This window comes from Rana temporaria, chromosome 1 (assembly GCF_905171775.1).
Source record: "Rana temporaria chromosome 1, aRanTem1.1, whole genome shotgun sequence".
Lineage (NCBI taxonomy): Eukaryota > Metazoa > Chordata > Amphibia > Anura > Ranidae > Rana > Rana temporaria.
In genome coordinates this window covers 168720684-168733353 of record NC_053489.1, presented here as the reverse complement: position 1 = coordinate 168733353, position 12670 = coordinate 168720684, and the positions used below count along the sequence as shown (strand labels likewise).

At 44.9% G+C, this 12670-nt stretch overlaps 1 protein-coding gene and 1 long non-coding RNA gene across 2 annotated transcripts in view; both read right to left on the bottom strand.

Moving 5' to 3' along the window:
• Positions 1-4280: 4280 nt before the first annotated feature.
• Positions 4281-5969, bottom strand: LOC120932981. The gene is made up of 2 exons (XR_005748051.1): positions 5928-5969; positions 4281-5071 (listed from the first exon to the last, which is right to left on the bottom strand). It is a non-coding gene; the product is annotated as an uncharacterized LOC120932981 (long non-coding RNA).
• A 2442-nt stretch (positions 5970-8411) lies between these two features.
• NOS1 (nitric oxide synthase 1) overlaps positions 8412-12670 on the bottom strand; it is a 173024-nt gene continuing 168765 nt past the window's right edge. Inside the window, exon 28 of the mRNA XM_040345889.1 lies at positions 8412-8534. Coding sequence (XP_040201823.1) covers positions 8412-8534 — 123 coding nt within the window. The remainder of the gene's footprint in view (positions 8535-12670) is intronic.

Below are 12670 nucleotides of genomic sequence, written 5' to 3'. Positions count from 1 at the left end.
TGCGCAGAAGGGAACGGACTGTGAAGTCTCAAGGCTTCACTGTCAGTTTCCCTTACTGCAAATGGCAGCAAGCTGCACCCGAGAGCCGATAGAACCATTGGCTGGGGTGCCGACATTGCTAAATTCCAGGACAGGTAATTGTCCTAATATTAAAAGTCAGCAGCTAGAGTATGTGTAGCTGCTGACATTTATTTTTTTGCTGGGGGGTGGGGGGGGGGGGGGGCGGAACTCTTCTTTTAGTTACTCGGCTGATATGCATGTAAGGACTTACTTACAGCTTTCCCGATCTGCATACTTGTTCCAGGTTCCTGACTCAAATAGTATTGCGATCAGTAGGTCAGCACAACAACCATTCATCTAGCATTTTAGAAGGATGTCAGAAATGGCAGTTCCGAATGTTTTACGTCAGGTTTACTTTCAGTATTTCTGTGCAAATGAATATTGGAAGTAAATCAGGAGCAAAATACATGTATTTATTTTAGCCATGTTTAAAAATACATTTAATGATGATTTTACCAAACATAACTACATTCAAATTGTGTTTTTATATCTGCCTGAAGTCCAAGCATAAGTCAATGCTGCTATTGCTGAGCATCCATGTGTATTGGGGTATTATTTGGGTATTTTTGATCAGTGTTACTCTGGATATGATCTGTTTCTAGAAACATTTTTTTTCTTTATCTCTTGCTTGCAAGCTCTCTGTGTCTTTGTTCTACCATTTTCTATGAATCGGGCTCTTGAAAGATAGAACATCACTGCCAAACAGCCAACTTCAGTACTTTGACGATTTATATAAAAATGCATAGCTATTCTCCAAGCAAAAGTACTGGTGCATTTGTTCTGTGCAAATTGGGAAAAAGGAATGTTCTTAGGCTATTTCCTCTACAGGTCATATGTTGTTTATGAATAAAAATATGTGGTTTGGTAATATACCATGGTATGGATACCAGAGGGAGCTGAGAATCATAGGAAATAGGGGCCAGATTCACCAAAGAGATACGACGGAGTATCTCAGATACTCCGTCGTATCTCTCAGAGTATCTATGCGACTGATTCATAGAATCAGTTACGCATAGATAGCCAGAAGATCCGACAGGTGTAAAGGACTTACACTGTCGGATCTTAGGATGCAATACCGCGGCCGCTGCTGGGGGGAGTTTGCGGCGTAAACCAGCGTCGGGTATGCAAATTAGGAGTTACGGCGATCCACGAAGATTTTTCCCGTCGTTACGTCGTCGCAAGTGTTAGATTTCCGTCGCAAAGATAGTGCACCTTTAACATGGTGGGAAATTACTCCACCATGTTAAAGTATGCTCGTCTTTCCCGCGTCGCTTTTGAATTTTTTTTTATTTTTTTATTTTTCCCGGCGTAAGTGCTTTGTTGACGTCGCGATTCTCAAAACGTCGGCGCGTTGTAATTTCGCGCAAAGCACGTCGGGAAATTTGCGACGGGAGCATGCGCAGTACGTCCGGCGCGGGAGCGCGCCTAATTTAAATGGTACCCACCCCATTTGAATTGGACCGCCTTGCGCCGGACGTGTTTACGATACACCACCGCAAATTTCCAGGTAAGTGCTTTGTGGATCGGGCACTTAGGCCCCGTACACACGATAGAATCCATCCGCAGATAAATCCCAGCAAATGGGTTTCTGCGGATAGATCCTATGGTGTGTACACGCCAGCGGATCTTTTTCCGCGGATAAATCTCCCCTGGGATGGATTCCAGCAGATCGGATATTTGCTGACATGCACAACAAATCCATCTGCTGGAATCCATCCCAACGGATGGATCCGCTCGTCTGTACAGACTCACCGGATCCATCCGTCCAAAGGGATTCCCCGCACGCGTCGTAATGATTTGACGCATTCGTGGAATTCCTTATATGACAGCGTCGCGCCCGTCGCCGCGTCATAATCGCGGCGACGGCGCGACACGTCATCAACTGAGGATTTCCGCGCGGATTTCAATGCGATGGTGTGTACACTCCATCGCATAGAAATCTGCGGAAATCTTTGAGAGGATTTATCCGTGGAAACGGTCCGCTGGACCGTATCCGCGGATAAATTCTCTCGTGTGTATGGGGCCTGAGACTGAAAACTTGCGGCAGTGTAAAGTAAACGGTTTACGTTACGCTGCGCCGCGGGTATGTGAATCTGGCCCTAAGTATTTATTTCCTGTAATCCTCATCTGCACCTATTGGCCATAATGTAGTTTTTACATAACCACTCTATTTCTTATCAATGAATAGCAATAAACTGATAAAGCAAACAGGAGAACATTTGATTTTGCCCCAATCTCACAAATGTAACTGCATTTCACTGGACGAATAGCTATGCCATTTTTTTTATAAATACCTGTGCATAATTGGTGGCAGGGAAGGCAAGCTAAACTATTTATGATGAGAGTCTGCTGATTCTGTGGCTCGCCATACTCAAAATGTAGGAATAATAACAGCCTATTATTGTAACTTAACAGGAACATGTAGAAAAATATACTGTAGATAGAGCATGAGACAATTCTTGGTAGAGAAGGGAACTAATCTGGCACTTTGACTTGCAAGAAGAAATAAAGGATTTTTAAAGAAATAAATATTAGTTTAAATAATTTCCTGTTCATTTTGTGTATGCATGCATTATTATAATAATATCTATTTCTGTGTGGTTACCAATACCAAAGTGTAATTATGCAATTTAGTAAATCGCCCCGGTGTCAAAATACCAAACTGAACTTATTATGAGAGGCATTTTACTGTCATTCCTGACCCCTTCTGTTGCAAGTCATGCTGACTCTCCCACTTCTATACTTAGTGAGCTGCAGAATCCAAACTAGTATACAGAATTCAAGGACTCTTATTCTTTCTCAATTACTAAATAGAGAATCAACACGAGAGTTAGGGATTTTCATTTATTAAACTTGCATTTAGTTTAGTGGTCCTTTAAGCACAATCGGTATTTCTGATGACTGTCAAATTGTAAAAAATACATACACTTTTGCCACTTTGTAAGTAGAGTTAAAAATAATCATACAGGGTATATTATTACTATAAAGTAAATTGGAGATAAAGATATTTGTTATAATTTGTGTTTAAATTAGTACAATAGATATATTGATATTTTAAAAACTATCTTCCTCAATTCCCCCCACCATGACTGTATATAGTTATTTTTAAATAAACGTATAGTGATACATCGGTAAAACACGTATTTTATCTGGTAAGAGACCACAACTTCAATTACTCTTGCAAATATTGTAGGATTTGATGCTATTAGCAAAGGTTCCATTTCGATTTATGCTATATAGCTATCAGACATTTTTAACTTTCAGAAATGGTCTCCTAAACTCGGTTCTGAAAATACTGCTGTATCTTTTAAATACATACTTCAAATCTTGACTCTTAGCAGATCCCCTCTCATGAAGTAGGTATGAACTGCTTCATGTAACCTCAGGAACATTTATTCATAAGGAAATCCACAGTTGAAACTTGATAGAAAGCCATATCAAAGGTTTGTAAACAGATGAATCTTAAATAGGCAAGGGATATTCTGGTTTTGTGGAAATCCCCTTTAAGTCAAAAAGTTCTATGGTATGGCCAAGGCACTCTGCAAACACCACAATCGTACATTGGTATGACGTTACTACAAACCCCCAAGCACTGCGTTTCACTTATTGTAGTAAAAGTTTTCTGCAGTCTGTTGCTGGGATACAAACCTGTGGGTCAAAAAGACAAATCTAGTTCTAGAATAAGTTCTTGGTCCCCAGATTATCATATATTCCATCCATTTTGCTAAGCAGAATTGTATCATTTCAGGTCCAAAAATAATGGCCAATTGAAAGGCGAGGTACCACTATCATGTTTCTGTGATCCGTGTATAAAATAGATTCATTGGTATGAATCACCCATACTTTACAGACACACAAGTGGAATCTTCCAGGATACAGACTAGGTCTTTGCAACATTTAGGTGGATTTAAAGCCCTATGTTTATGTCGGCAGTCCCCCGTTATTTCTAAGGCCCCGTACACACGGCCGAGGAACTCGACGTGCCAAACACATCGAGTTCCTCGGCCAGTTCAGCCCTGAAGCCGCCGAGGAGCTCGGCGGGCCGAGAGCTCCCATAGAACAACGAGGAAATAGAGAACATGTTCTCTATTTCCTCGTCGAGCTCCTCGTCGGCTTCCTCGGCCGAAAGTGTACACACGACCAGTTTCCTCGGCAGAATTCAGCCAGAAACTCGGTCGGAAGCTGAATTCTGCCGAGGAAACTGGCCGTGTGTACGGGGCCTAAAACATCAATGTCACTTTCAGTAAAAAGTGATTGGACATTAGGGGTTGCAGCATGATCTTCGACTAGCCTTGGACATAGATATAGAACTTGTACATATCTTTCCACTAGTGTAAATGGCACATGGGGGCCTAAGGATAATCAGTGTGGACTAAAGAGCCTTAGCCATTCTATCTTCTTGCATAAACAGTAACTATTGGATCTCATTAAATAAATGGACATATTTCAGTCCAAACAAAGCAAAGCATGGCCTGAGTAAAATTACAAGATTCATGCACCAGAGAATAGTGTGTTTTCTTTTTTTTTTGCATCTCATTATGCCGCTGATAAATTTCAAGCAAAACCATGTCAGTGTGTTTATATCTAAAAACAACTGAACATCCCATAATTACACCGGAATACATATCCTTGTATATATGTCCCTCTTACACATATTTATATATTGTTATAAGCACAGGACAAAGACAGCACAGGAAAGCAGGCAGATCGGTGCTCAGTCCAATAAAAAAAGATTAACTTTGCCTCTGATGTTACAAAATCCATCTCGTAAGGGAGGCTTTATATGAGAAGATAAAGCAAATCGGTATACGTGACTCTCCACATTGCTATACAGGTGTGGAGGAGTTGTCTTGTGTCATACATGCAGTACACACAGTTTATGTATGTCTCCACAAACAGTGTACATGCAGGTGTGATATGCCATGGCCATGTGCATGGAGTGTGGGTGCTTCTTGCGTGGCCAGGTGGTCATCTGTGGACAATGAAACATTCCAGTTATGAGCTGAATACCCTAAGGGGAAAAATGTAAACAATAGCATGTTAACTTTTTATTTTTATACATATAAAACAAGCTTATTACTTTTCCCCACAAGAAACTAGTATCAACTTAAACCAACCAACCAACTAGAAATCAAATGTAGAAATCGGTAAACTGATGCTAGGAATCTGCATATTTATATTCTGAAACCCTGAGACCGAATCTCTTTTAAGCCAGGTACACGTGGGGGGAAAATCGGCTGGTTCAGAAGGAACCGGCCCACTTTCAGTCTTTATGTACTGTTGTCTGTTCAACAGAAGCTGGCCTAACGACTGGCTACTGACTGGAAAACTAGCATTCGATCAAACTGGTCAGTGTATTCTGGCGGGCCGGGGGTGTGAGGGTGTGGGGTAGCCCCCCTTTAAGTATACATTTTTTTTGTTAATAAGGGGATCTGTCAATTTTTTTTTTTTATTCAACCTGCTGGTTGGAAAAAAAAAACCTGTTTGTGTACCCAGCTTAAGGTGGAACAGAACTCCCCCCAAAAGGAAAAGTTCCGCTTTAAGGCCTCCCCACTTCTTTAAAAATTGGCACACTTATGTTTGCAGGGGGGGGGGGGGGGCGGCTACCGGTACCTGGTTTTGACCAACTTCTCTAGGTGATCTGGGGGGGGGGGGGGGTGGGGGATAGTTCCCTGGTGCCCCTTTGGGTGAGTGCAGCCCTGGATACTGGGACAGGTGAGTGTCTGTTTATTAAAAGTCAGGAGCTGGAGAACCACTTTAAGTTTACTGTATATGTGAACCCTCAACTTGAGAAACAACCCATTCAGTTTAAAATAGAAATGAAAGGCAAAACATTTGTGTATACATATAAAGAACATTATAAATACCTTTGTTTCCCTTTTTTTATAAGTGATCACATTCCCTCTGTTCTCAGTTGCATAAAGAGCTTAGAGACCTGGAGGAGAAACAGCAGTACACTGAACTACCCAGTGAATGGCTGTCAGGACAAGTCTAATCATCGGAAAAAAGCTGGCTGATTTCCCAGCACAGCCATAAAACTGACCACGCTGTGCTCTCATGCTTAGTGTGTTCAGTTTTAATAGGAAAGCAGAGGGACTGGCAGTAACACAGGGTACTTCACACAAAGGAACATGATCATTTTTCATACAAGTACATGGTACAACAAGCACATATCAGGAATATGAAATGCTGGGTTAACATATTCTTTAAAGGGACTCGGTTTGACAAAAAAAAAATCCAAAGCTTAGCTCCTGCCACAAAAGATGCTGAACACTTATGCTATCTGTACAGCCTTTGGGCAAAGTCTTTAGGATTCAGCAGTATTGAATGCCTGCATCGCCCACGATGCATTGTGGTTTCTTACAATTGCTCAAATGTCTCTACAGGGCTCAGTAATGTTCGAGGGGCTGGTGAGGGTGGGAATTACCACTGAGTGCTGTGGGGGATGCAAGGATTAGATACTACTGGAAGTGATGAAGACTTTGCCCGGGGCTATGCTGTTTAACCACTTGCCAACTGCGTTATAGCCGAATGACGGCTACAGCGCGGCCGTCATATGACAGTCTCCTGTGATTGCGCCCCTTACGTGCCAACTGCAGGGTGCAGGCAGCGCGCTCTGTGATCAGTGTCTGGAGGATTGAGGTAAAGAGAGATTGAGCTAATCTTTACCAAGTGGTCAGCTGTGTCCAATCACAGCTGATCACGGATGTACATAGAAGCCGGTTATCGGCATTCTTTTCCTCATGCTGACAGCATGAGGAGAGGAGAAGAGAGCCGATAACCAGCTTCTCTAAAAGGGACATGTACACTGATAATCAGGGCACTAATTATTAGTGTTCTGATTATCATTGCAGTTACAACAGTGCCCACCAGTGCTTCCAATTTATGCCCACCAGTGCTGCTAATCTGTACCCACCAGTGCTGCTAATCAGTGCCCACCAGTGCCGTCAATAAGTGCTAATCAGTTCTGCCAATCAGTGCTGCTCATAAGTGCTGCCTACCATGCCCATCAGTGCCACCCATCAGTGCCACCTATCAGTGCCTATCAGTGCCACCTATCAGTGCAGCCTCATCAGTGCCCACCAGTGCCTTTTCATCAGTGCCCACCAGTGCCACCTCATCAGTGCTTATCATGGCAGCCTATCAGTGTCCATCAATGACCATCAGTGCCACCTCATCAGTGCCCATTAGTGCAGCCTCATTAGCACCTTCTGTTGCAGGAGCCAAGCTCTGAAATTTTTGGCGAATTGACAGATAAGCAGGTTTAAACGATTTAGCCAATTTTGTAAATGTTCACTGTCTATGTATGATTCTAATTAATTGCATTTTCAAACTAACTTATTGATTTAGCTGGCCATTCACATTTGGTGAGTGGTAGAGTTTTTTGTCATTTGAAGGAGAAATTAACGCAGTTTTAAAAAGGACATGATTTTGGAAGTTACATTGCAATGTTTTGCACTATTGTTTCACTAAGCAGATTTTTATAGGTTTGCACAATTTAGCTAATTTCTGCAAAGATTCATATGACATTTGCACACATGGGAATGGTTTTATTCAGAATGGATTTTTTTTATATTTTTTTATAATATTCTAGGCACTCTGTTTCATATATATATATATATAAACAATGGAGATTAATAACCTGAAAGGAGATAGAATAATATGCCTGTGAGTTAAAGCGGGGGTTCACCCTATTAAAAAAAAAAAAAAAAAATGTTTTTATTCTAGCATTACATTCGGCATCGTAGCGCGAGCTACAGTATGCCGGTCTTACATTTTTTTATCCCTGTACTCACTGTGCTATTGTACATTGAAGATTCCGGGGAATGGGCGTTCCTATGGTGAGAAAAGGTGATTGACGGCCGGCCCTGGCACGTCACGCTTCTCCGGAAATAGCCGAAATAGGCTTGGCTCTTCACGGCGCCTGCGCATAGCCTGTGCGCAGGCGCCGTGAAGAGCCGAGACCTACTCCGGCTGTCTTCGGGGAGCGTGACGTGCCAGAGCCGGCCGTCAATCATCCTCCCTCTCCATAGGCACGCCCATTCCCCGCGGGAGTCGGAATCTTCAATGTGCAATAGCACAGTGAGTACGGGGATAAAAAATGTAAGACCGGCATACTGTAGCTCGCGCTACGATGCCGAATGTAATGCTAGACTGATGTTAAGGAGGGTGAACCACCGCTTTAAGTAAGAAACTGGGTATGGGGTTTCTAGGTTAGGAGGGCTACGGAGGGTAGAAAATGAATGCGGCTGATTTACCAAAGCAACTAGGTATCTACATTTAAGTGAACATTTTTGAGTGACTTTACTATGGATTTCCATACACCAGCAATGATAATAATAGTTTTACACTTACTCATCTGAGTCTTTTTTGCTCTCTTCAATAAATGCAATAGATTCAGATCTGAGACGATTTGTGACTTCGTAAGTTCGCAATGTTACTCCAAAAATATCTTCATGGTATTTATTGTCATCCTAAAATAAAAAGCAAATAATTGTGTTTTCCATAATCTATTCTATCAAAGTGTTTCTCTGATAACCATATAAATTTGTTCAATATTGTCGATCCCCTAATTCACATATAAACGTATATAAAAGTCAACTGTATACAATGTCCAGGAAAATGTACATGTATTAGGCGTATTTAACACAGCACAGTAAAAGGGCAAACATTGTGTGCAATGTGTACTAGCCAACCATAATGTTACAGGTGTCACATATGTACGCAGAAATGTATTTTTCTCAGATTAGAATTTGCTGATGCACTTTTCACCAGTTCATAAAAAAAGTCTGGTAATGGTCATAGGACTTACAGGACAATGTTATACCATTGCATGCCATCTGCTGGTTGAAATTAGTACTGCAAGTCTTTTTTTGGGTCTAGTATTCCAAATTAGAGTTTTTTCCTGAACTGACTGATAGATTAGATACTCATCTGTACATATATTTAATTTTGTTGTTGTTTGCATGTGATCATACAAGTGAGTGGTTTGTTTATTTTCTAACTTCTTTCTTATTTTTAAGATCATCTGACATATACCTTCCTTAATGTGACTGTGTTTGTAGGCAGAGTTCTATCCCTATAAATAATAGACACCGGGCACTTGCATATCTTTAAGATTCATGTACTCCCGTAGACCACTTACCCATTGTTTCACCATAATAAAGCATATAATATATAATTGACGTCATCAGCGTTATGTTATGCCACTCGTGACAGTGACTGGGAGCCGCTTTGTGGGTGGCAAAGCCACTTGGCGGCGACGCTGGAGGACTTAGAAACTATTCAAGGAGCGGACGAACAGTGGCCAGTGATTGCTGTTCACAGGAGAAACCAGGACGAAAATCACAGAATTCATAAGTGACTCACTGGTGCTTGTTATTATATATCCTCGCCTAACCCCAAGAAGAATGTACCTAGCATACTGCCTAGATGGGAATTTCTGCTGACTGCAGGGGACCGGTGTTGAGCAAAAAATAGCTGACTGTGTGAGTTTAAAAGACTGCTTTCTATTGCCCTCTAACACCTGTACCTGGCTGCTGAAACTGCAGTGTTGCTCTATTCTCATACTGTACTACGGCTAGCTCCGCTACATAGTGACTACTGCATGTCATCTCAGTAGCTAACACTACTATACTATACCCCAGATATCTAGACCACCACGACTCACCTAACAGCCCCACTGAGTGAAAGTGACCTCCCTCTTTGTGACTTACTCAAAGGGATCAGTACTAGCCTGTGGCTTACCACTTGGACTGTACTATATGCTGTATCACAGTTCATGGTGTCAGCCTTGAAGATGTTTTTCATTGCCTCCTAACATTATACTTGGCCTCCAAACCTGTGCTTTTTACAGTAACTTGTCAATTGACCTACTGCTGCCTATCCACATATAGGCCCGGATTCAGAAAGGACTTACGACGACGTATCTCCAGATACGCCGTCGTACAGTAGGTGTTTGTGATATTGTGTTTTTAGCACGACAGCATCGCGCTGATTCTCGGCGACATGGTGCCGAGATCTCGCCGACATCTCGCACTCGCTGGAATAGTGACAGCACATTCCAACGTGCGCGTCATAGAAGCGACGGGATATCCGACTTGGATTCCCGCCAATTCTACACGTGTGCGGCGTTTGTTATGAATCCTGAGGGGGAAGTCCCCGCCGGATTTTAAATAAAAATTCGGCATGGGTTCCCACCTCAGGAGCATACCGGGCCCTTAGGTCTGTTATGGGTTGTAAGGAGAGCCCCCCCTACGCCGAAAAAACGGCGTAGGGGGTCCCCCTACAATCCATACCAGACCCGTATCCAAAGCACGCTACCCGGCCGGTCAGGAAAGGAGTGGGGACGAGCGAGCGCCCCCCCCCTCCTGAGCCGTACCGGGCTGCATGCCCTCAACATGGGGGGTTGGGTGCTTTGGGGCAGGGGGGCGCACTGCGGGGCCCCCCCACCCCAGAGCATCCTGTCCCCATGTTGATGAGGAAAGGGCCCCTTCCCGACAACCCTGGCCGTTGGTTGTCGGGGTATGCGGGCGGGAGGCTTATCGGAATCTGGGAGCCCCCTTTAATAAGGGGGCCCCCAGATACCGGCCCCCCCACCCTAAGTGAATGTATATGGGGTACACCGTACCCCTACCCATTCACCTGGAGGAAAAGTGGTAAAAACACAAATAAAAAACACAGGGTATTAAAATATTTTATTAGTCTGCTCCGGAGGCTCCCCCTGTCTTCTTTAGCTCTTTTACCAGGGGGAGCTTCTTCTTCCAATTTCCGGGGGTCTTCTCCTGCTCTCCGGGGTCTTCACCGCTCTTCTGTGACGTCTTCTCCGCTCCGGGGGGTCTTCTTCTATGTTCGCCGCTCTCCGCTCTTGACTCGGCGCACCCCGGTTTTTCCTCCCGCTGTCCGGTGCCTTCTCCTTCTTCCGCTGTTCTGTGACGTCTTCTCCTCTTCTTCCGCTGTTCTGTGACGTCTTCTACTTCTCCCTTCAGGCCGCTGTGCTGTGACGTCTTCTCTTCTTCTCTTCTCCCGATGCTGACACGTCGCCTCTTCTTGCTGCAATGACGGGTGCACGGCTTGCGTCGGACTTATATAGGCCTCACAGTCCCATCATGCTCCGGTAGGTACCACGTGGGTAGGTATCACATGGGTAGGTACCAGAGCATGATGGGACTGTGAGGCCTATATAAATCCGATGCAAGCCACGCACCCGTCATTGCAGCGAGAAGAGGCGACGTGTCAGCATCGGGAGAAGAGAAGAAGAGAAGACGTCAGCACAGCGGCCTGAAGGGAGAAGTAGAAGACGTCACAGAACAGCGGAAGAAGAGGAGAAGGCACCGGACAGCGGGAGGAAGAACCGGGGTGCGCCGAGTCAAGAGCGGAGAGCGGCGAACATAGAAGAAGACCCCCCGGAGCGGAGAAGACGTCACAGAAGAGCGGTGAAGACCCCGGAGAGCAAGAGAAGACCCCCGGAAATCGGAAGAAGAAGCTCCCCCTGGTAAAAGAGCTAAAGAAGACAGGGGGAGCCTCCGGAGCAGACTAATAAAATATTTTAATACCCTGTGTTTTTTATTTGTGTTTTTACCACTTTTCCTCCAGGTGAATGGGTAGGGGTACGATATACCCCCATATCCATTCACTTAGGGTGGGGGGGTCGGTATCTGGGGGCCCCCTTATTAAAGGGGGCTCCCAGATTCCGATAAGCCTCCCGCCCGCATACCCCGACAACCAACGGCCAGGGTTGTCGGGAAGGGGCCCTGTCCTCATTAACATGGGGACAGGGTGCTCTGGGGTGGGGGGGCCCCGCAGTGCGCCCCCCTGCCCCAGAGCACCCAACCCCCCCATGTTGAGGGCATGCAGCCCGGTACGGCTCAGGAGGGGGGGGGGGCGCTCGCTCATCCCCACTCCTTTCCTGACCGGCCGGGTAGCGTGCTTTGGATACGGGTCTGGTATGGATTGTAGGGGGACCCCCTACGCCGTTTTTTCGGCGTAGGGGGGCTCTCCTTACAACCCATAACAGACCTAAGGGCCCGGTATGCTCCTGAGGGGGGAACCCATGCCGAATTTTTATTTAAAATCCGGTGGGGACTTCCCCCTCAGGATTCATAACAAACGCCGCACACGTGTAGAATTGGTGGGAATCCAAGTCGGATCTCCCGTCGCTTCTATGACGGCTCTGTCTCCATCGCGGCAAGCCAGCTCGGCGCTGGCTCCCGCGATGGGGCTCGCAGGTGCTCAATCTCGCCGAGAAAGGGAGCGAGATTGACACAATATCGCGTGCACCTACTGTAAGTCCAAATGTGCACCGTCGTATCTATACGCGTATTCTGGAAATCAGATACGCCTGAATTTTGCCAAGATATGACCGACGTAAGTCTCCTACGCCGTTGTATCTTGTGTGCATATTTACGCTGGCCGCAAATATGCAAATGACCTAGATACGCCGATTCACAAACGTTCTTGCGCCCGTCGCATTAAGCTACGCCGTTTACGTAAGGCGTACGTCCAGCGTAAAGTTACCCCTGCTATATGAGGCGCAGGTAATGCAAAGGTATGGACGTTGGAACAAGCGTTGAATTTTACGTTGTTTACGTAAGTCGTACGTGAATGGGGC